This window comes from Bombyx mori, chromosome 9, assembly GCF_030269925.1.
Source record: "Bombyx mori chromosome 9, ASM3026992v2".
Taxonomy (NCBI): Eukaryota; Metazoa; Arthropoda; class Insecta; order Lepidoptera; family Bombycidae; genus Bombyx; species Bombyx mori.
The window spans coordinates 12,117,783-12,142,391 of NC_085115.1; the positions used below are offsets into that span (position 1 = coordinate 12,117,783).

The window sequence follows — 24,609 nt, forward strand, 5'->3', positions numbered from 1 at the left end:
GCCGGATCTTCTCAGTGGATCGCGTTCCCGATTCGGTGGTAGATTCTGCGAAGCACTGCTCTTGCTGGGGTCAGTGTTAGCAACACTCCGGTTTGAGCCCCGTGAGCTCATCTACATACGTTAGGGTGAAGTTGAAATAGCCTCTCAAGGCTATCAGCATAGGTAGGAAAAAAAAAGAAAGGTTCGCTTTTCTATCGAGCTCCAAAATTTTAATAATACATATTCCCGAATGCGACAAATAGGAACAACACATTGAATAAATACGGAGAATACCAAACCGTTCTCGGTAAAAATATTTGTCATTTACCGCTAATGGTTTCGATAAATGAATTTCTACCGAGACCGTCAAGCATTTCATGAGTAGAATAATTCGTAAATCACCGACCAAAGTTCTCTATAAGTAGCCGTATAACGAGCCAAGGTGGTCAACATTGACACAACAAGGCCCAATTAATGTTAATTAATTTATAAATTATCGCTTCGTCTCAATTGCGTCAATTTAACAGAACAGTTTAGAAATCATAATATTATGCATCATACGTGTGAATGACAACATTAAATAAATCGTTTCCATATTTTTCCGACCGGTCACCAAGATAAGAACGGTCAGCCAATGTAAGAAGGCTTAAATCAAGTAGAAACTTCATTGACGACGTCTTTGTATTTAAATTGTAACGTGGAAACTATCATACCATATGTAGGAAATATCTACTTACAAAAATACCAATCATAACAATATTAACAAAATATGTGTAGGTTGATGGTGTGAATTGAAAGGATTGGGCCGATGATGAATAAATTAAATAATATGTGATTAAAATAGGGATTCATATATCAATTTCTTGCCTATTTCATTCATTTTATCACAATTTATGTAGTCATGAAAAACTAAATTCGAATTGTTCACAAATCGTCATTTTTTGTTTTTGGTGGACTAGCTCACGGCCCACTTTGTATTAAAGAAGAGCCCATAGACATCAACAACGGAAATGCCACTACTCATCTTGAAACATGAGTTCAAAGTTTCAGTTTTATCGTACAACTTAGACGACCTACATCTGTTCAATAAGTTAGTGATTTTTCGGTTTATTTATTGTGCATGTGACTTAAAACACCTCTGTGACGTTTAAAATTATTATTTTTCTTAAAAAAATTATTACGGATCAACAGCATATACCAATTTCTGTGTTAGTAATGAATTCAATTCGAGGTTAACTGCTAAGGCCGTCAGTTGATATTACGAACATGTAAGTTTTGCAGAACCTGACTTAGGTCACGCGTGTCCGACATTTTGATGATTTCATTATTTAAGCCCTACTGTGTAAAGTGGTCTTTGTTTTAATACGTAAAAATGCAATCTGTATGTATATGGAATACAACATATTAATGTATACACATCTATGTCATATGATTTTACTGAAAAACCATTAAGAATGTTCGGAGAGCAATCCAATTCGATAAATTCGCAAAACTATAAAGTTATAGATGAAATCGATTATTGTAGTTTATTCATTAGTGATATACGATAGCGTCTAATTTATTTTAACCCTAGCTTTTGTAGTATTCTTGATGTATTAAACACACATACCAATGTTTACGTAACTACGCTCGGTCATACTCCAGTGGATTGTGTTTCAATCATCAGCTAATGTTTTACTGTATGTAACCTTCGTTGTGAATCAGTACGGCGCACTCCGTTTCCCTATTTCGATTGACGTTTTAGCTTAAAACCAGTTCGCACGAAATCGAACGCTAAAATCAAATATTATAGAAATCGAAATTGACAAGCGGTTATATGAAGTTTAACACTAAACATACCATAATAGGTCAAATTACCCATTTTGAACTTTTAGTATATCATCTTATTGCTGTTGCACATTTGACTAAATTACCTTTTCTTACCAATTAATTTACAGTTATTATCCTTCTTTTTTTGTTTATTTTGAGTAATACTTGTCGTATACTGTTATCTAGCCACTACGATAGAAATGGTTGGTATGATTAGTGTTAAATGAACCGTAATGGTCGATTCTACTAATCATTCATGATTAAGTTAACGTTTTAGCTACATGTATCTAATTTATATATCCCTTGCGCCCTAATGCGGGAGTTTGATCAAATTTATCGGCACACTCAATCCATTAAGAGGTAATAAGAGGTCCTGTAGTGATAACGTCGAATTCACAGCGGAGCGGCAAACTGGGCGGACGTTCCGACACGCTAGTCGAGCCGAACTCCCATTAGATAAAGCTATCCTCTCGGCAACGATGTAACGAACTATGCCTCAGTGAGTTCCCACAAGGGAGTGGACGTGTCGTGTGATCAGTTGTTAATATCAAGTTCCAAACCTGTGTTTTTGTTCGAACCGGTCATGATTAATGAGATACGCCTCAGTGAATCATTGTCAACGTTGCAAGGATGTTGTGATACTGTTTGTTAATCGCTCGTGAACTTGAGCTGGTACTACGTACATTGTTTTGTAGTAAAAGTGTCGCGTTTTTTCCTTATGTTATCGTAAATCGAATTGAAACTGTAAAAGTGTAGTTAAACAATAATTTTACGGGTACGTATTTGGTAGAAAGGATTTAATCTATTCAATCCACAAGTAAAGAGAAGGATTGTTTTCCTACACATCGTGTTTATCTTGAAACGGGCACGCATTATCAAAATGAACATCTAAATGCATTCGCTCATTGATGCCAAGTTGTTTGTTTACCCTCTGCACTGAATATATTTATATTTAGTCTTATCTGAACTAAAACTTGTTGACAGCAATATATTGAACTTGTTTTTCCTTTTAAAATTCCACAAATAAATAAGTGATTGGATTCAAAATGTGCCTTATATTTTTATTGTAATTTTTCATTCATTTAACTATATAAAATAATGAAGATTAATAATAACATTTATTAAATGTCTATGGGCTCAGATAACCACTTAACAGCAAGTGGGCTGTGAGCTCGTCCACCCATCTAAGCAATAAAAAAAAGTACCTTCTAGAATAGGCATCTAAACGACACAGCTTATTTCTCAAGTTGACGTTTCCCAAATAAATTTGATCAAATGTATAATGTCTCTCTCTCTCTCTCTCTCTCTCTTAATTCGAAATAACTGAATATTCGCATTACAGGTCGAGGCGGGAGACGTTTTGCTCAAGGTTAATGGGACTGATGTAAACCGGTTCACTACCAGAGAAGGTAAGAAATTTGCCATTTATCTCACGGCGCGCTTGTTATTTATCTATACTACATTCCTAACACGAAGATAACTGGGCCCAGACTAATTGAATATGATAAATATTACGTCCCAACTTAAATAAGCCACTGTGGTACAGTTACGAGCCGTGCTTAAAACAAAAAGTCGATAACTCGAGCAACTTGACGTTTAATAATATCCAATGAATGTTTTAATTATTCCTCGTATCGTCATATCGAAAAAGTCTTTCGCTATCTTATTAGATGTAATCCAAAGTTCGCGTTTCAGTCGCGCCGTTGTCGGCACGCAACTTCGCAATCCACGTTCTACACATAATTTGTACGACCGATCCGGTACCTTGCAATGGAGCAGTCCGCTTTAACAAATGTTGGCCAAATTGATTTCTACCGACTGCGCGGCGGCTAATCAAAATAATATCTCAACATTAATCTACAAATAACTCGCTATTGTTATTGGCACGCGTATTGTTTGTTCTAATCGCGGTGCTTTGTTTCAATGTTTATCGGAAAAATGAGATAATGCAAAACGGCTCAAAGAAGAAATATTTTAAATTGTTACAGTTTTAAAATGCTTGCGACTGTCGTCGGATCCCGTGACGTTAAGACTGAGAAAGGGTGAGTGTCTTATTTTAGACAAGAAATTATCCTGATGCATGATTTACAATGTCTAAGTTCGATATGCGGCATTAGAGGGCACGTGTGGCCATCGACAGCTGCAAGTAATAAAATTCGTTTATCCCCCCGTTGTGGTTTGGTCGACTTTGCGAAATAAGCCGTCACAAATAGGAGGTTGCTATACGCGATGTAATTTATAGGTTGCTTTCGGTAAATGGACCGGGGTAGCCTTTCGTACACAGTGGCTTTGTTACCTTTCAATAATTCAATATCGCGTTCACTTCATTGCACATAGTTCTGGAAATTATCGTGGAGGATAACGTAATGATAACGTTTCAGACCCGCAGATCAAAGCGAGCGTGAGACGGTACTTGTCAGCGGCTACCGATCGGCGGTCTAGCGGCGGAGGCGCCGGTGTCCGCTCTAACCACGATAAGTGAGTTTGTTCGTATTATCATTTGTTTTACATAAATTTATTGAGATGTGTTATTAAGGGTCGATTCGACCAAACAAGAGTAAATCTTATTCTTAGAATAACTCGTCAGTTAATCGAGAGTAAATCAATTTTACGTTTTACCAACTACAATTCTAAGAAGTGGGCCTATTCGGGAATTGCTACTATACCGCCGTTTCGCACGGAATAACGGAGCTATTCCTAGAATAAAGTAATGGCGTCAGTCAGTCCAACATCTGATTTCTGTCATTTCATAAATATTTATTCTGTTTTAATTTCAAGTCAACGCAATGCACTAAATGATTATTAATAGTCTGAATGCAACGTTTAAACGAAAAAAGATAAAACCACACGACAAAACTTGACAATTCCCTCAAACAAACAAGAAATAAAAATAATACGTTTGACAGCTGGATATCTTACACAACAGCTACTTTTTCACACTAAAATACGGCAAAATCGAGTTGACGATTTGTATGCTCTTACACTATGCCGTTGAACAACAACATTTATTTGCCGGATTTTATTTTTGTTCACCATTCACTCTGCTATTCGCGTATTGTTATTCCTAGCGCAAGTATACGTGGAAAAACGACTATGAATTTACTCGAGATTAAAATCATGGAATAGGTTATTCCTCGTATAGTTACTCGAGTTTAAATTTAAGTTTGGTCGAATCCACCCTAAGCGTTATAAAGCATTCCCAACCCGGCTCACGCTACAGCCAGCCGACTTCGACGCACTAGTTACGTCTTCGCGAATACAGTCTCAGTGCTTTTTTTCCTACCTAAGCTGATGGTCTCTCTAGACCATATCAGCGTAAACTTAACTAGTAGGTGAGCTCACGGGGCTCAAACCTGACGATTTTGCTAACATGAACCCCAGTAAGAGCCGTGCTTCGCAGAATCTACCACCGGATCGGAAACGCGACCCACTGAGAAGATCCGGCGAGAAACTCAGTGGGCTGTGTCTGTGGGTTAATTTACTCGTCGAGTCCTTCGTCGCAAACGGGTTCGACGAGAACGATGGCCGGTGCTTGGGGTACCTAAAAGCACCGTTAGTGGATCGGGAGGATCCGAAATGACGTCTCAGTGCTGTTGTAAGCTACTAGTACTAACACTAAGTTAACACTAACAGTAACTAAAGCTGTAGACACTGTAGGCACCGAATTCGCGCAAAAATCCCTCGTGACACTTGCTCTTTAGCATCAGCGTGCTGAGTTTCTCGCCAGATCTTTTCGACGGATCGCCATTTTGATCAGGTGGTAGATTGACCATCGAAGCAGCTGCCCTTGTTAGCCCTCCAGATGTGCTCGGAGTTTTCATAGCAAACCCCATCGATCCTTCCATCTAAAAAAATAATAACAAAACTACCTTGAATGTGACTAAAATAAAAATTAAGGAACGACAAAGAACATACTTTTCTACTGTAATAAGGAATAAAGAACTGCCGTATTTTAAGGATACACTTTTGAAAATCAATATGGAACCCCTGCCGTGTCTTGACAGCTGATTTCCGCCAGCGATAAGGGATCAGAAAACATATGCCGACAATACGAGGGTGTTCCACCCCTGTTTGTATTTTGACTTTATCCGTGCACACTAATGAATGACGTCATAAGTCTTATTGGAAACTAATGTTAGCTGTAAATTTTATCAAAAATCGATAATGCTGATTCGAAATCGGCTTGAGCTTAAAAGATAACACTGTTTAGAATTTGTCCGCTATCAATGGCTTTTCGAATTTCTTAGTATAATAATAATACAATAGTATAGTAATAGTATAATAGTATAGTAATATGTACTTATGAAAAATGTATGGCCATGAAAAAAATATGTGCCGGAAAATTTAGAGAATTGAAATTATCAACCTAACCTACTACGCTAAGAATAGTAAAATGAACTCAAATGCCGCAGTTCAGAAGAGTTAACAAGTCCGTGTTTTTTTTTTAATTGCTAGATGGGTGGACGAGCTCACAGCCCACCTGGTGTTAAGTGGTTACTGGAGCTAGACACTCACACATACTAGACATACTAGACATTCACAACGTAGATGCGCCACCCTCCTTGAGATATAAGTTCTAAGATCTCAAGTATAGTTACCGTGTGATTACTTTTAATGTGATTACATTATAAACTTAACGTGCTTTATGGAAAAACATTATTAATGGAACAAATTAAATAACTACCAACTAATTTCAAACGAGTCTATAATACAATATACATAGTTTAATTGCAGCACCTAATTTCGTTTTGATATGTAAGATATGTCTTCGTTCCACAAAATAATTAAAAAACGTGCTTTATCCTAAAGTCATTAATAAAAGGATATTATAATTTACATTTACAAAATAGTTAGTAAAAAAATACGAGTGTACCTATCATGTGTTATTTATTTGTCTATGTGCTTTAATGGCGAGTTTTTGTTTTTTTGCGTCAATAGCTAAAAAAACAGTCACCTGTTGTTAGTGGTTCCCGGATCCCATATGAACGTAAACATTGCAACCCACCTCAAGGCATGAGGTGAGGTCTAAGTCTCAATTGTATTGCATAACGTCTGTCCTAACCTTCAAAGGGAAACTGCAGCGCGGCTGAAACAGTGGATGTGGGGGCTCTTGCCCGTGTAGGTTTACAGGAAGTCTTACCCCCAGTTTCTTTCCCTATTAATACAGATTAATTTAAAGTAGCAGGTTCCAAATATTGACATTTAGTTTTATTGCATTTGTGTTCGCTGTTTGTGTAATGTACCAACGTAATAATCGGTTTCACCTAAAGCAGCCTTTCCCAAAGTGGGTGCTACAGGTCTAAATTAGGGGGGCGGTAAGAGACCCAGAAAAAAGATGGAGGCGTTGTGTAAGAGGCTTGGGAGGCGATTTGTAATTTCATCTAGAAGGACTCTTAGACACAGATTGAGCTCTCGCTATAGTGGTATGTAAGTAGGTGAAAAAATGGGGGCACTAAAAAATTATTTATTCTCAAAGTGGGCAGTAGGCAAAATAAGTTTGGGAACCCCTGTCCTAAACTATTAAGTCTAGAATAGTTAAGCGACTAGTAAAATATCTATCTATGAAGCGAAATATTTTTATGTCAGTGTTTGTTGTCCAATTTCGATTATCGGACAAAGGGTCTTTGTCTAAAAAGTACAAACTCATCAAAGTCAAAAAATAAATTATTAAATTTGTCGTCCACTTTCGATCGCCGCTCGAACAATTCCGCGAAAAACTGTTTTCGAATCGAGCCCTGTATTTCAAATGTCAATATGGAATAATCCTATAGTTTCTGCTGTTTAGTTTACTGTCTTGTGACGTCATACGCTGTTATTGCTTATTTTAATATGATAGTAAAACAATAATGAACGATCTGATGTAAATTTCTCTAAACAATCAAGCGGTAGGCAGCCGCTTAGCCCTCCCCTGGCATTCCTGACTTCCATGAGCAATGGTAACCACTCACCATCAGGTGCGCCGTATCCTTTTCTCCCAAAAAAAAACTTTACATGTGATAATTTCCATTAAATCAAATAACCTAGGTTCTTAAAAGTATTCGACAAAGAATACTAATTTTTTTTTCCTACCTATTCTAGTAACCTCGGGGGGCTATTCTAGATTCACCAAACTAGTAGGTGAGCTCGCGGGGCTCAAACCTGAAGTTGTTGCTAACACTAACCCTAGCAAGAGCCGCGCTTCGCAGAATCTACCACCGGATCGGAAACGCGACCCACTAAGAAATCCGGCGAGAAACTCAGTGGGCTGTGTCTGTAGGAACAGAATACTATGATTAACAATCTGCTGCCACACTTTTTTTTTAGATTAAGTTCGTCTTCGAGCAACTCGAACGGCAATTCCTCGAGTACATCGTCCAGTAACGGTTCCGCGGTGCAGTCTGGCGAGAGCTGCGAAGCTTTACTCACAGAAGAACGGGTGCGGAGACCAAAGTCGGCCCAGCCCAAGTTCGAAGCCTACATGATGACGGGCGACCTCATACTCAACCTGTCGAGGGTCGAGCACCCCCACCATAACCACCATGCTCCCACACACCGCACACATTACCACAGGTAACCATCATACGGTTATCACTAGTTGTATTTTTTTTTTAAATTCTAATATCAACTCAATCTAGTTCCTACCGAAAGTTATAGGCATCACCATATTCCTATACCAATCTTAGAAAAAGACGTCATCATTCAGGTGCAAGGAAAAAAAATCTATTCTACACTTCAAAACATCAAAACAGCAAGGATGATAGGTTTTTTTTTTATTGCCTAGATGGGTGGACGAGCTCACAGCCCACCTGGTGTTAAGTGGTTACTGGAGCACATAGACATCTACAACGTAAATCCGCCATCCACCTTGAGATATAAGTTCTATGGTCTCAAGTATAGTTACAACGGCTGCCCCACCCTTCAAACCGAAACACATTACTGCTTCACGACAGAAATAGGCAGGGTGGTGGTACCTACCCGCGCGGACTCACGAGAGGTCCTTTGCGGGTTTGATTATATAGGTTTTGTAATCTGTCATATCTGTCAATCTGTATAAAGCCCTGCCGCTAAGGAAATAAGGTCGAATACTGGGGTCTACTTCTACATATATGGCTGAATCCATTATATTATAACAACAGTAGTGATACGTGCTCGGCGTGTGATGGATATAACGAGACTATATAACAGACCATTATAAGTACAGGATCCTTTGTCATCCGACTATTTGGCTCCAGAACGACGCGTGTCACCATATTATAATATCTTTACTGCGACACTAATATTTCACTTTCATTATCATTCTTATTTATTAAGAAATTACATACAAACATTGCGACAGTGCGATAAAAACGATTAGTTAATGTAACGAAATAATTCGTGAGTCTATGTAAATTTTATAATTGACTTTATTTATTTTGTTCTTACATCAAACCCAGTATTTGATGCGCGCGCACACACACACACACTCGCACACAAAAAAGCTGTTATGAAATGTGCGATAGGTTTTTGTGATCACGAAACCAAACTAATCACTTTTAATAGTTTATTTTTGAACAAAAGGTTTTTGGAGTTAATGTATTTTGCATTTTAATGTATTTAGACTAACAGCTAGCAATGATTTAGTGAACGTCATGAAATTAAATAATGTATCCGCCTCGGTGTGTAAGTTAGTGGTCGGGATTGATAAACGTATTATTAACTGTGTTACTATCACTGTGTAACATTTAAATGTACAAAATCAATTGTATATCATTTTATTTCTATACAAATTCTCGATTTGTCGGAGTTAACATTATACGCACAAAATCTGAACTATATCGATCGTATATCTGTGATTTCGACTTTTATATTTGTAATTAGTCGTATTATACCTAGTCGATGTTGTACCTGTGTTGGAGACATACACAGAGAAACTTTCAGCTTTTATAAAATAACTAAGGTCTGGCCGTCGCGGGCTCTTGCTCTATTAGTAGTAACAGTGGTTAGTGATTTGTAATGTCAAAGATATTTGGGGTCGATTTGTACTTGTTCTTTTCTGATAATACTCCTTTCTTAAGGTAAATTTAAATATTTAACGGCTTTACACAACAACGCTATTTTCAACCAAGCCACCCGTTCAAATCAAATTTTGTACGAACCCAGTATCATCAAACTTTCTTTCCAAAGCGAATAAAGCATATTGTTATGTATGTTATAGATATAACTCAACACCAGCGTCGCCCAGTGAGAATAGACTGTGTGGCCGCGTGGAAATGCCACAAAGACACAACTCCTCGCCTGATACCGGTCTCACTGCCAACGAACATGCGACTAAAATGTGAGTATCCAACTTTTCCCAATAACCCAACGTATTGTTTTGCTTAGTTGGGTTTGTTCTTAAGTGGCTACCGGAATCGATAAACTTGAACAACGTGAATGCCGCCACGTACTTTGAGACATAAGATCAGTGTGCTTAGTACGAGTTTTTTAACGTTCTCGATAGCGTAAAAGTTAACTCAAATATGTATGCAGTTAGAACAGCGCCCCTAGCGGCAAACGTAGGCAAACGTTGCAACTCCATACAAAATACACTGATACATGGTTACGTTTTGCAGGTTCATATCGCAGCCGGCGTCCCCGGCGGGCGCGGGCGGGGGGGAGCACTCGGCGCGCCACCACCCCGCCGTCAGAACATCCAGATCTGAAGATCACCTGCAGGTACTCACCGATACACGAGAAGTAGTCGTAGATCATACGTTAAGCAGATTGAGAAGATATTGGCGATGCATATCGATGCATTGTTTATTCACAGACTTTTCTTAAAAGAACTGCACTAGTCGTTTCTAACCACGACGAACGTATCGTACTATTTAATTTTTATGTCATTAAAATGTTGTTTTGTAGTGATGATTCTAGTTCCCCAAAAAAATAAGCTACTTTCACGAAAGTTCATTGAAACGAATAACCGATCAATAGTCTGGTGACTGGTGTTTGAATAAAAAAAAAAATCAAATCTCAAGTCACTATGACATTTTCGAATGAGGTTAGCGGAGCGGCTTGTCTGTGCTTCTTGAATTGCTGCTTGATGTCCACTAGCGACGGTGACTACTTATTAACGTGTGGAACGTATAATCGTCTGCCTAGAAAGACAATAAGAAACGAAAGTCTTGAGTACCTTAGCAAAGCAATTAAAAATTCATGTAGAGTGAGATGGCGCGTATCCAGAAATATTTTCATTAATCTTAAAGTTCTGTTAGTAATATGCATTTTCCCGGAAACGTATCGGCCACGGAAACCGTAGACAAGGTGCTCTTGCAGTCTTGGGCGATTGATCCAAATTGCAAAAAAAAAATTAGCGTCTTATATGAATAATAATTTTTGTTGTGGTAATTTTTGAAAGGCCTCTTTATTTTTAGCATGTTTCTTAGAGGACCAGATCGACCTAGTAACCATGATCTATGTCCAAATGAAATAATGACTATTGATCAATATCGCCTATTCTGTTATCACAGCTCTGTGTCGTTTGCTGTTGTTCTTTGTCATAACTAGATAAAATCATTGTACAGATAAACAATAGATAAAGTGAGACAGTAAAATTGAAAAAAAAAAAACAAAAATATATTTGCAAATAAATTCACTTGAAAAAATAAAAAAATCGATAAGATTACATTTTTTAAGAATCACTAAAGTTGTTTGTTGCAAGAGAAACGTGAAGGAAATGTGTTTATTAAAAATGTGTTATACTAGAAATGTGTGTTTAAATTTGTATATACATTTTTTTCCTAAAATTAGAATGCTCAGTAAAGTTTTCCTTATCACAGTGTGACAGTAGTGAGCTACATTTACTTTTATTTTTTATTTATTGCATCTATGGATGGACGAGCGCACAGGTGTTAAGTGATTACCGAAGCCCATAAACATCTACAACGTAAATGCCGCCATCCACCTTGAGATATGTTTTTTTTTTACCTATGCTAATAGCCTTAAGAGGCTATTTCAACTTCTCCTTGACGTGTAGGTGAGCTCACATGGCTCTAACTGGAGTGCTACTAACACTGGCCCTAACAAGAGCAGTGCTTCGCAGAAACTACCACCGGATCGGAAACGCGACCCACTGAGAAAACCCGGCGAGAAACTCAATGGTCTTGCTACATCGATAACTATGTATTAATACATTATATGTTTGTCTAATTTTTATTCTAAGTTAAACAAGGTCGTGTTTTGCAGAAGGAATGGTCGCTGAGCGCTGTGGGCGTGGAGCTAGAGGAGGACGTGACGTCATCGCTCAACACGCTGCTCGATGCCAGACCGGACTCGGCCACGCCCCAGCCGCGCTCCGACTCCGACGTGGAAAGAGACAGGTCTGATACATTCCACCATTGTAATGAGACTCGGCCATCGGCCAAGAACGTGATATGAGCTACTTCGGACACATCACGCGGTCTCCTGGACATGTATTAGAGGAACTGATAATCTTGGATCGCATAGAACGCAAGTGCCGTCGAAGTCTTCGTGGCCTAAAAGTTAAGACGTCCGGTGCATTCGTGTCGAGCGATGCATCGGTGTTCGAATCCCGCAGGCGGGTACCAATTTTTCTAATGAAATACGTACTTAATAATTGCTCACGATTGACTTCCACGGTGAAGGAATAACCTTGTGTAATAAAAATCAAACCAGCAAATTTATAATTTGGGTAATTACTGGTGGTAGGACGTATTGTGAGTCCGCGCGGGTAGGTATCACGGCCCTGCCTATTTCTGTCGTGAAGCAGTAATGCATTTTGGTTTGAAGGGTAGGGCAGCTGTTTGTAACTATTACGAGACCTTACAACTCATCTCAAGGTGGGTGGCGGCATTTACGTTATAGATGTCTATGGGCTCCAGTAACCACTTAACACCAGGTGGGCCGTCAGATCGTCCAGCCAACTAAGCTATAAGGTTAAAAGCTCGCCGTGGGCAGAACACCAGACAAATGGTCAGATCTAATAAAGCGGTTAGCGGTAGTCTAGACCGCACTCATTAAGAACAATTTTTTCCAGTGCTTGCCAAACGGTTTTCTTCTTTATTAGTCAAAGCTATTTAAGTTTCTTTTTTTTTCTTTAACACAACAAGTAAGATAATGTAATACATAAAATGTATTTTAAATATCGCGATATCAGTCAGATGACGGTCGAAATTTGATGATTAGGTAACCAATAGTATTTGCCACACTATCTGTGTATCGATATTATTAGATAGATTTATCTATACTAATATTATAAAGAGGAAAGATTTGTTTGTTTGTTTGTTTCGAATAGGCTCCGAAACTACTGGACCGATTTGAAAAATTCTTTTTCCATTAGAAGCCGACATTGTCTCTGATGAACATTTTTTCATGTGTGTTTTAATGTTTCCGAAGCGAAGCGAGGGCGGGTCGCTAGTATTCATATAACAACACTACTAAAGTATCAATTTATCTGAGTATGCACCCCCGTCCATCTCATGTCCCCTCCCTGTCTTCTGTCCATAGTAACGATCATGTTAACAGTTTTCTATCTCACTCTAGTTCTTGTATAAAATGGTGCTGGTTAAGATACGTTGAAAGCTCGCATGGATCTGCCCTGAAGCAAACACGTGCTCCGGTTCGAACCCCGCCAGTATTGAGGGTCTTATCTTAAAGTGGGCAATGGCATGCGTCTAGATGTCCGGGTTTTGGGAGCCGTTTTAACCGCTAAAAAAACACATTAACCATACCTATCCTTAACAATTTTAATTGAACCAATGCTAAGATGGTGGAACCAATGGTAAAAAACTAAATGCTTGTGCACAGAATCGTATGGACTTACAACGCGCCTGTCTCGAGCGCGATGGAACGTTCACAACAGACTCCTTCTAACTCCACCTCCATCTCCGACACTATTTCACAGAGGTAACTAACAACATTTGTTTCTGTCTAACCTAAAAGTGTTGCCAATTTTCTAAAAACCTACCAAATTTTTTTTTTAATTGATCGATTTGGAAATTAATTCCGTCCGATCAATCCTACCCGTAAAGCTGAAAATTGCATGAAATATTTAATTCTTTCCGAATTTCATCAATACATTTATCCAAATCAGTAATAAAAACAAAACATTAAAAATTTTAATTCGTGAGAATAGGTTAATTCGTAAAACATTTTGTATAAATGTTGATATAATTCATATTGTAATATTTGTGTATATATCAGTTCCGATCATACGAACCGTGGAAAGCTTTTCATCACACCGCAACTAGGGTTCCTAAAAAAAAAACAGCTACTAAGTTAATTAGTAATATTTGCATTCTCTCTCAAGAAGTATTACCGTTAGTTTATCTAAGAACTAAACATACTGGACTTCGTTTAATATAAATGAAAGTTTTCGATCACATTGGTACACACACAAAAAATCGTCAAATAGATAAAAGTGACATTCAAAACGTTTTGCCGTCAATACTGAAATTGAGCGCTTCAATATTCAGTTTATCTATTGGAATGAAGCCAAGGCTTAAATCGATCCGACGAACCAAATACGATGCATCGATTAAACTAACATAATAAGCTTCTTTCAGACTACGCTATAATATAATAATAACATATAGTATATAGCTCATAGCACAACAATATCGCGCACCATACATTGTTATGGACACGTTCACACTGTACTGTACTGTGTATATTATTGGCTAAGTATACGCTGCTATACTATATGGCATTATAGTATAGCGTATTAATATTTTTCTTCGGGACTTCGGTTCCCTCTGTATTTTGTACCGTATGTTCCATGGGGAGTGCTCTGAGGAATTATTCGAGATAGTACCGTCATCTCGTTTTTACCTATCTGGGGCCACAGTGCGTTTCCAGAGGACTTTTTTGCCACGTACCATCCGGCTATGGAATGAGCTCCCCTCCTCAGTGTTTCCCGAGCGCTATGACATGTCCTTCTTCAAACGAGGCTTGTGGATAGTATTAAGCGGTAGTCAGCGGCTTGGCTCTGCCCCTCGCATTGCTGAAGTCCACGGACGACGCTAACCACTCACCATTAGATGGGCGGGCAATAAAAAAAGAAAAAAAAAAAGCGTAGTCTGAAAGCACCTGTACTGTTTTTATTTTTATATATTAGATGTGTTGTAGAGACGTGTTGTTGTCAGGTCGTCGTCCCCGGCGTCTCCGTCGTCGTCGTCGGCGCTGTCCCCGCACCGCGCCGCCGCGCACGCCTTACTGCCACATCACAAACTTAACGGTAACTTAACTTGAACGGTATGTGATACACTTGTATCACCATCCTTTGATCTACTGTACACTCCTTTACTCGTTCAATTCACACTTAAGATATTGGCGGGGACTTTTTGGCGGGAACGCGAGGAGTGAAGTTGTGTGATTTGTTTTATTTTGTCTATTTAGTGTTTCTTCAGGTTTAAATGTGTAATAATGGTGGTTTATTAACTGTTTAATATCTGTGAAAGTGCACAAATGTGGGAAAATGAAACAAAGCTGCTTGACGTAACTTCTCGGGTTCCTCCAAAAAGTCCACTGAAAAAATCTCAGTAAATGACCACCATTTTACTGCGATTATATTTCATCCCATATCATTTCATTTCATTAAATTTCATCTCAGTTGATTAATGTCTCAAATTAATCATTTTAATTTCATTTCATTCCATATTATCATTTTTCATAAAATTAAGAATATAAAGTAAAATAAGACATGACTTAAAGGTCTTAGTTACCAGGTCATAAAATCTCTTAAAAAAAAAAAAAAAGATATTGGCGGGAACATGAAGAGTGGATGTCGTATGAATTATTTTGTCAATCAAATGTTTAAGCTTCAGATGTAAACTAGTAATAAAAATCAAACCCGCAAAATTATCATTTGCGTAATTACTGGTGCTAGGACGTCCTGTGAGTCCGCACGGGTAGGTACCACCGCCCGGCCTATTTCTGCCGTAAAGCAGTAATGCGTTTCGGTTTAATGGGTGGGGCAGCCGTTGTAACTATACTGAGACGTTAGAACTCATGTCTCAAGGTAGGTGGCGGCAATTACTTTATAGATGTCTATGGGCTCCGGTAACCACTTAACACTAGGCGGGCCGTGAGTTCGTCCACCCACCTAAGCAATAAATAAAAAATGATTACTATAGAAAATTTGGAGGATGAGCCTGTTTCCGCGTTCCGACGTCAAGGCACGTCATCTGCATGTTAATCGTTCAATGTTGAAGTTTTTGAATGAATTACAGGCGACATGAGTCTCTCCGAAGCCGTCTCAAACATATCGAGTCCGGACTACCAAGACCAGGACGACATGTTCGAGACGGGCCGGGAGTGCCCCCGCATGGAGCTCTCCGACCCCTCGGACTCGGACTCCACGATCCTCGTCTCCGAGCCGTGCCACAAGCGAGCCAAGTCCAACTCGAGCTATTCGAACGAGCACGGCAGTGACGTCACGCTCAACGGAGACAACAACGACCACAGAATAGTCATACAAGTAAAGGGACCGGACAAACAGAACCAGAATTCGAACGAGAATGTAAATATCAATAACAATAACAGTAATTATAGTCAGAACGGTAATGAGAACGGTTACACGTCGCCAGAGAATCAGGGTTACCAGGTGAGAACGGTCAACAATACTTTGCTACATACATGTGTATTTAAAAACAGTGTCAATCCGAACAGTTCAATCGACGGATAGGTTGAAAAAGACACATAATTTTGTATCTCCCACTAATTCGGTAGGCAGCGGCTTGGCTCTGCCCCTGGCATTGCTGAAGTCCATGGGCGACGGTAACCACTCACCATCAGGTGGGCCGTGTGCTCGTCTGCCTACAAAGGCAATAAAAATAATAATAATAATAATTTTAAAATGATCTCGAGATATTTGAAACATTTTTTATTAAAAACATACAGAAGTATTTATTAAATTAGACTTAAATTCGTTTTGTCTTAGTATTAAAACAATGCAACCATTAAATGTAATTGCATAAAACAAATAGGTATGTCAATATTAAAATGATGATGTAATATGTAGTTGTATTGTCCAGGAGGTCTGCGGTTCGTCAGAGACAGGGTCGGACGAGGGCTCGGACGGCGACTCGTTGCATTCCTTCCACTACAGTCCTAAGGCTGTGGACATCCCGTCTGCCGAGAGACTTGCCAAGAGACTCTATCATCTTGACGGATTCAAGAAGTCTGACGTATCAAGGCACCTCAGTAAAAAGTACGTATCGCACTTTGATATTCTAAACCCAAATAGCAATCGAATAAGGTCATTTTAGTTGAAATAGAACACTAGTTGTCCTATTGTTCAGTTGAAAAACAAAGACAGCTTTACCACCAAATTTGTTATAGAGATTTATAATTATTTTTGAATAGCTTTTAGACCATTCAAACAAGTTTGTGTCTATGTATATTTTAATTATTTTAAATAATTTTAAGCTTATTTCTTCATTTTTATGTTTAGCTGTTAAATTTCTTATAAATAGGGAATGATAGTAAAAAATTATACTTTTTGTTTTATTTATATTATTTTGATCTCTGAATAGATTTATAACTTTTTTAAAGCAGCATTATTTTGCTTGTCACTTGATGTCAATTTTATCTAAAAGTAAGGTATTCAAAACAAAAATCAGCTGTGGTTTAATGAATGTGTCTTTATTTTTTATTAAAAAAAAAATTTCTAGCTTTACACATATTCACCCACTATGGTTTATATTCATTTGATCTAATTTTTTTTGCTGAGAGAATACATTTCTGAATCATTCTTTCTTTGGATTCATTTCTGAATCAAGTCTTTCTTTGGATTTTTTCAGTGTACATTAAACATTAAATATAAACATAATTAATAATTAAAGGTTGTGGTTTCAGTTTCATATGAAACTAGTCTAATTTGAAAACATTAATGTGAGGATGATCAGTTTATTACAGCGTGTCTACTGATAGGCTGCTTAATATACTATTCAATCTAATTAAAAAATACCATGCATGCGTTTGAAAGATATAATGAAATCGCATATTCTCGACAGCGCATTTCAAGGTACAAGATCGAAACACTCATCTATCTTAGTTGCAAATTAAAGTGTTTCACTCAGAGATGAAACATAACATTACAGTAACGAGTTCTCCCGCGCCGTAGCGGAAGAGTACGTGAAGCACTTCGAGTTCGCGAACACCACGCTGGACGCGGCACTGCGGACCTTCCTGGCACGGTTCGCGCTCTCCGGCGAGACCCAGGAGCGGGAGCGTGTCCTCGTGCACTTCTCCAGGAGGTACCTGGAGTGCAACCCTGGAACTTTTAACTCCCAGGGTAATTTGTATTCATAATAATTTTAATGAATGATGGAATGAATGAATGAATGAACGATGAATGATTTATTTATTTCAGACAACAAGTCCATATGTGTACATAGTATCATTGAAACATACTTAAAATTAACAAAACCAATCAAATAAAAAAGATACATTTATTAAAAATAATTATCAGTTGGATACATTTCAAATGTTCCATTCAACTGATACTTACTTCGAATCAAACCATTATTATTATTATTATTATTTAGTCCGCAAGTGAACCATGGTACAATGGTTCAAGTACCGACCGACAGTCATAACTGTCTGTTAATGCATATTAATGGGTATACAGGTTGTGATTTTGTACATAGGTCTTAGGTGAGGTGCTGACAATGCTAGTGTCCATGAGATGAACTCTACTATTACGTATCCGGTTGGCTGTATACTTCTCTTATCTTAAATCACATTATAAAATAAAAACGTTCACTCATTGTTTTTCAATTTTCAGTATGTGTTTTATAGAGGCTTGATCGAATACAATAAAGAATATTTTATGGTATTTTTAGCCTTATGAAAACCGGTTTTACCTTACCAGTGATAATATTTTTAGTAAATTCCAATCAAAATATCTTGAATATCTATACTAATAGATAAATCTACAGTGTTCCGTTATAACTACTGAACTCTGCGTCCGATTGGCTTGAAACTTGTATCCATGTAGAAAATACATATACTTAATGGATAGGCTAATATTTATATGAGTGTTGGACTCCCTACACCAGTTGCGGGGGCGTTAATGATGAGCATCTTTGTGGGAGTGAAAAATAATAATGTTAATTTTAAATGCCCAGCGAAGCGGACGGGTACAACTAGTATCTTTTAAAGCCGCTTCACTGTATGTATGAAGTTGGTTACTAAGCCCGACTCCACTTCCACAGACGCAGTGCACACGCTGACGTGCGCCATAATGCTGCTGAACACGGACCTGCACGGCTGCGGCGGCGCGCTGCAGCGGATGTCGTGCGCGGAGTTCATCGACAACCTGGCCGACCTCAACGACGGCGACAACTTCCCGCGCGACACGCTCAAGCACCTGTACCACGCCATCCGCTCGCAGCCGCTGCAGTGGGCGCTGTACGTAGCCTCGCTGTACTATGTACTGTACTATATTGTGTAGTGTACTGTACTGTATTTTCAACTATGTCTTCTTTTAAATTCCATTTTTAATTCTTATATATTTTTTTCGTAGCAACAACTTAATCGTTAATTGTAAATTTTAGTTAAATGTCTATATAAATATTTATTTGTTATATACAAAATTTAGAACAAAATTTATAGTGAAGGTTACTTGGAACGAGTTTTATCTGTTTTAAAATGCTTAAGTTGGAAAAAGCTCAATTGAATTCAATTTAGAACTACGTTTTATTTTAATACCGTAATAACAAAAATGATAAAACCTAAAAGTACCGAAAACACACGTGACTCAACGTTTTACAAAATATAGTCGGGTGTGCTCAGTGCGAGTTTTTTAACGTTCTCGACAGCGTAAAAGTTAACTCGAATTTGTATGCAGTTGGAACAGCGCCCCTAGCGGCAAACGTAGGCAAACGTTTACACGCCTACAAATTTGAGTTAACTTTTACACTGTCGAGAACGTTGAAAAACTCGCACTAAGCACACTGAAGAAGACATTAGTTCAAATATGTTGATGTTTTGTAGCGACACCGAGAGCGCAGTGGCGACAGCGGGGGCGGGGGGCGAGGTGCGCGCCGCGGGGGGCGGGGCCAACCCCTTCCTCGACGTCGCCGACCCCTCGCGCGCCGTCGAGTACAAGAAGGGATACGTCATGAGGAAATGCTGCGTCGATCCCAACGGGAAAAGAAGTAAACAAGCCTTTATCTTGAACGTTTCATACTTTTCAGTCGGAATAGGTCTAACTTTACTATAAAATAAAAAGTACTTGTCACCGTAACATCCCACTGATTTGGGACGACAGCACATGTATCGTTAAGGCTTCAAGCCTTAGGGAATTGTTGATATAGGATTAACAAATCATGATCGTCGTGGCCTAAAGGATAAGACGTCCGGTGCATTCGCATCTAGCGATGCACCGACGTTTGAATCCCGTGCAGGCGTTCGAATCGTTTGCAGGCTGGTACAAATTTTTCTAATGAAATACGTACTTAACAAATGTTCACGATTGATTTCCACGGTGAAGGAATAAAAATCAAATCAACCAACATTCTTAACTAATGTATCTGTTGTTTTTTTAGCACCTTTCGGACGGAGAGGCTGGAAAATGTTTTATTGTACTTTAAGAGATTTGGTCTTGTATCTACATAAAGACGAACACGGCTTCAGGCGCAGTCAAATGTCAGATAATTTACACAACGCTATCCGGTAAGAGTAACATGGGCGCGAAATAAATTTATTCTAGTATAAATAGATATCTGTAAGAAATGTAGTTAAATTTCATAAAAAATGATATTGTCAAAAATCTGTTATTCAAAGAAATAACGAAATGTAGATGCGAGTCGAATAATAATTTGATGTAATAGATAAATTTAAATATAAATCGTAGACAAAATCATATGTGTCGAGTTTTGTAATAACGTAGAAAGCTCGAAAAACATTTTCACCATTAACAAAAATATAGTAGTTCTAGTCTTTAATTAGAATTGTTGTATTGTTCAAGGATACATCACGCGCTGGCTACCAAAGCGATAGACTACACTAAAAAACAACACGTCTTTAGATTGCAGACGGCCGATCAAGCAGAGTTTTTATTTCAAACAAGGTATTTTTTTTTTAGTCCTATTCTAGTAACCTCGAGGGGTTATTCTAGATTCACCGAATTAGTAGGTGAGCTCACGGGGCTCAAACCGGAGTGTTGGTAACACTGACCCTAGCAAGAGCCGTGCTTCGCAAAGTCTACCACCGGATCGGAAACGCGACCCACTGAGAAAATCCGGCGAGAAACTCAGTGAGTTGTGTCTATGGGTTAATTTACTCGTCGAGCCCTTCGTCGCAAGCGACGGGTTCGACGAGGACGATGACCGGTGCTTGGGTACCTAAAAGCACCGTTAATGGATAGGAAGGATCCGTAATGACGTGTTTAGGGCGACGTCGACTGTTTACCATTCGGTCCACAGGATCGGGTATGAGGTAATTCTGATTGAAAGTGCATGTACATAATATATGTGGGTACATATTTCAAATTCGTGACATACGTGCAGGCGTTAGTTACTGTTAGTGGTCACCGTATGGCGTGGCCTGCTTCGAATCTGTAAATGCTGTAAATGCTTACAAGGATTTTGTCAACCTTAGCTGACGTTACAATTTGTTGATTTAATTTATCGAGAGTCACTCAGAAGTAGGTAGCCTGATGATCTTGAGGGATAAGATATAAGGCTACAGTGCTTAACTGAACTGGTACTTGACGGTGCTTAGCCAGAATTACATTCCCGATCCTGCGGAAAGAAAGGAAAGCAGTCGACGTCGCCCCTGACGTAATTTCGGATCCTCCCGATCCACTAACGATGCTTTTAGGTACCTCAAGCACCGGTCACTGTTCTCGCCGAACCCGTCGCTTGCGACGAAGGGTTCGGCGAGTAAATTAACCCATAGACACAGCCCACTAAGTTTCTCGCCGGATCTTCTCAGTGGGTCGCGTTTCCGATCCGGTGGTAGATTCTGCGAAGCACGGCTCTTGCTAGGGTTCGTGTTAGCAACGTCGTCAGGTTTGAGCCCCGTGAGCTCACCTACTAGTTAAGGTTACGCTGAAATAGCCTCTCAAGGCTATTAGCTTGGGTAAGAAAAAAAAGGGTGCGTGTACTTATGTACGCGCGTAAGAAGTTATAATTTATTTTTATTAAATTTATCCCTTTTTTATTTTAAATAATTAATAAGAAATATTTAACGTTAATAATTTAATAATATTTAGTATGAATTATATTAAATAATAATTTTGTTATTTATATTACTAAAAAATGATTGCTAATAACACTTTTTTACGAGTGTACATGCGTGAAAGTTCACCTGCGGCTATGTTCAGACTCGCGAAGTTACGTCGGTCGTATTGTAATGAGCGATATAGTGGGCAACTTCATTTCTGTTAATTTTCTGTCACGGTGCGCGCGCATCGTAAAATTTCACTCTCATCAGTTTTTCATAACGCGCCTAAAGAAGTATAACTTCAAAAAAAAAAACAGAATTAATAATGTAAAAATTGTCGAATTGTCATTGTGAATCGACTAGGGCATCGACTTGTCTAGTTTTTTTTGTCGTCATTGCTTAGGTGGACGAGCTCACAGCCCACCTGGTGCTAAGTGGTTACTGCATCCCATAGACATCTGCAACGTTAATGCGCCACCCACCTTCAGATATAAGTTCTAAGGTCTCAGTATGTACATATAGTTGGTTTGCAATAAGCTTATACAGCTGAGAAGCTTAAATATTTGTCAACAGGAATATGAAGTTTGAGAGAGCTTGCTATTGTAATAAGAGCACAATACATTCATATTGTTACCTGTATCCGTCCGCTCCGCTCGCATTTAAAATTAACATTATTATTTCTCGCCCCCACAAAGATTCTCATCATTAATGCCCCCGCAACTGGTGTAGCGAGTCCAACACTCATATTAATATTAGCCTATCCATTAAGTACATGTATTTTCTACATGGATACTAAGTTTCAAGTCAATCGGCTGCATGGTTCAGTAGTTATAACGGAACATCCTTAAAAACCACTGTAAATTTATATATTAGTATAGATATATATCATGTTGTTACAGTGACTCAAAGGAGTTATGTTCGTGGGTGGAGACGATAAACTTCGTGTGCGCGTCGTACTCGGCGGCGCCACTGGCCGCGGCCGTCGGCTCGCAGCGCAAGTTCCAGCGGCCGCTGCTACCCTCGTCGCACAGCAAATTGTCTATGGTAGGAGCACACCCCGCCCCATCACGCGCACTGCACGCCACTACAGCCTAATCATACATTAATATGACTTTTTTGGCGGGAACGCGAAGAGTGAAGTCGTGTGATTTATTTTATTTTGTCTATTTAGTGTTTCTTCAGGTTTAAATGTGTAATAACGGTGGTTTATTAATTGTTTAATATCTGTGAGTGTGCACAAATGTGGGAAAATGAAACAAAGCCGCCGGACGTAACTTCTCGGGATCCTCCAAAAAGTCCACTGAAAAAATCTCAGTAAATGACCACCATTTTACTGAGATTATATTTCATCCCATATCATCTCATTTCATTTCATTTCATCCCAGTTGATTAATGTCTCAAATTAATTACCTTTATTTCATTTTATTTCACACCATATTATAATTTTTCATAAAAATAAGAAAATAAATTAAAATAAGACATGACTTAAGGTCTTAGTTAACAGGTTATAAAATCCCATAAAAAAAAATTTATGTACAACGATTCGCCACATATTACTTTTACATTTACTAGTGGTAGGACCTCTTGTGAGTCCGCACGGGTAGGTACAACCGCCCCGCCTATTTCTGCCGTGAAGCAGTAATACGTTTCGGTTTGAAGGGTAGGGCAGCCGCTGTAACTATACTGAGACTTTAAAACTTAAGTCTCAAGGTGGGTGGCGCATTTACGTTGTAGATGTTAATGGGCTCCAGTAACCACTTAACACCAGGTGAGCTGTGAGCTCGTCCACCCATCTAATCAATAAAAAAAATATGACGACCATGCACGACATATATTTGGCTTGACGTGAGAAAAAAAAAGTATTATTCCACAAAAATATTTAAGAATCACTGTTTTATAAATTATTTTTAGATTTGGTTGTTAAAATTCGGTCTATCCATAAAAAAATCACCTTGTTATCTGTATATGCCAATGATATCCTTATATAATACATATTATAATGGCATTAGTTTGTTATATTATAATATGATACATGATAAAACGATAGGCGATGTCAAACGCAGAAGCCCCCTTGTGCAGGCCAATTCCTACTCCTACACTGTCTAAAACAATAAAAGATTTAGATTGTCTAACACTTTTTCAGACCATTTCATTAACAAACAAAGTTGTCCAATTGCTCAATATAGAGCTACAACATTGATACAAGTTAGGGAGACCACATCTAGCAATATATGAGGAAATAAAACTTCATTTATTAATGTTTTGATAAAATGTATTCCTGAGCTTTTTGTAATTAACATTTACTGTGTGCAGCGCGATCAACTAAGAGATCACGAAGACCGTATCGCGCGACTAGAGGAAGAACTTGCTCAACTCAAGAGACAGGCGCGGGATAACTCGTCCCATACTTGGGATAAAGACCATTATCTAATTTACGAGGTAAATTAATTGAATAACGTCTAAGAGTCTAATCGGTAAAACGCCCTATATATTCGTATCAAGTAATATGTGTGGTTCAAATTCTACAGCTGAAATAAAAAAAATTAAATAAATTTGTATCTATTACATTCTTATGAACGGCAACCAAAGCCTTACAAACGGCCACGTTATAAAATTGAAGGGCTGTGACAACTTGCCAATATAATTTTACAATTTAAATTTAAGATGTTCAAGAACAATATTTGATAGATT

General features: G+C 38.5%; 1 protein-coding gene across 7 annotated transcripts in view; it reads left to right on the forward strand.

Annotated features, from left to right (window-relative positions):
* LOC101745630 (PH and SEC7 domain-containing protein) overlaps nucleotides 1-24,609 on the forward strand; it is a 42,834-nt gene that overhangs the window by 15,796 nt on the left and 2,429 nt on the right. For 2 of the 7 annotated variants that reach the window (XM_021351323.3, XM_062670171.1), the window contains exons 2-19: nucleotides 3,131-3,197; nucleotides 3,777-3,830; nucleotides 4,170-4,266; nucleotides 8,092-8,337; nucleotides 9,962-10,081; nucleotides 10,359-10,461; nucleotides 11,971-12,104; nucleotides 13,552-13,650; nucleotides 14,889-14,980; nucleotides 15,975-16,348; nucleotides 16,779-16,954; nucleotides 17,847-18,040; nucleotides 18,963-19,158; nucleotides 19,744-19,907; nucleotides 20,298-20,424; nucleotides 20,720-20,821; nucleotides 22,818-22,962; nucleotides 24,232-24,357. In XM_021351323.3, coding sequence (XP_021206998.2) covers nucleotides 3,131-3,197; nucleotides 3,777-3,830; nucleotides 4,170-4,266; nucleotides 8,092-8,337; nucleotides 9,962-10,081; nucleotides 10,359-10,461; nucleotides 11,971-12,104; nucleotides 13,552-13,650; nucleotides 14,889-14,980; nucleotides 15,975-16,348; nucleotides 16,779-16,954; nucleotides 17,847-18,040; nucleotides 18,963-19,158; nucleotides 19,744-19,907; nucleotides 20,298-20,424; nucleotides 20,720-20,821; nucleotides 22,818-22,962; nucleotides 24,232-24,357 — 2,616 coding nt within the window. Of the gene's footprint in view, nucleotides 1-1,923; nucleotides 2,564-3,130; nucleotides 3,198-3,776; nucleotides 3,831-4,169; nucleotides 4,267-8,091; nucleotides 8,338-9,961; nucleotides 10,082-10,358; nucleotides 10,462-11,970; nucleotides 12,105-13,551; nucleotides 13,651-14,888; nucleotides 14,981-15,974; nucleotides 16,349-16,778; nucleotides 16,955-17,846; nucleotides 18,041-18,962; nucleotides 19,159-19,743; nucleotides 19,908-20,297; nucleotides 20,425-20,719; nucleotides 20,822-22,817; nucleotides 22,963-24,231; nucleotides 24,358-24,609 lie in introns of those variants that run through there. The other 5 variants (XM_021351324.3, XM_062670172.1, XM_062670175.1 and 2 more) reach the window with 4 other exon arrangements.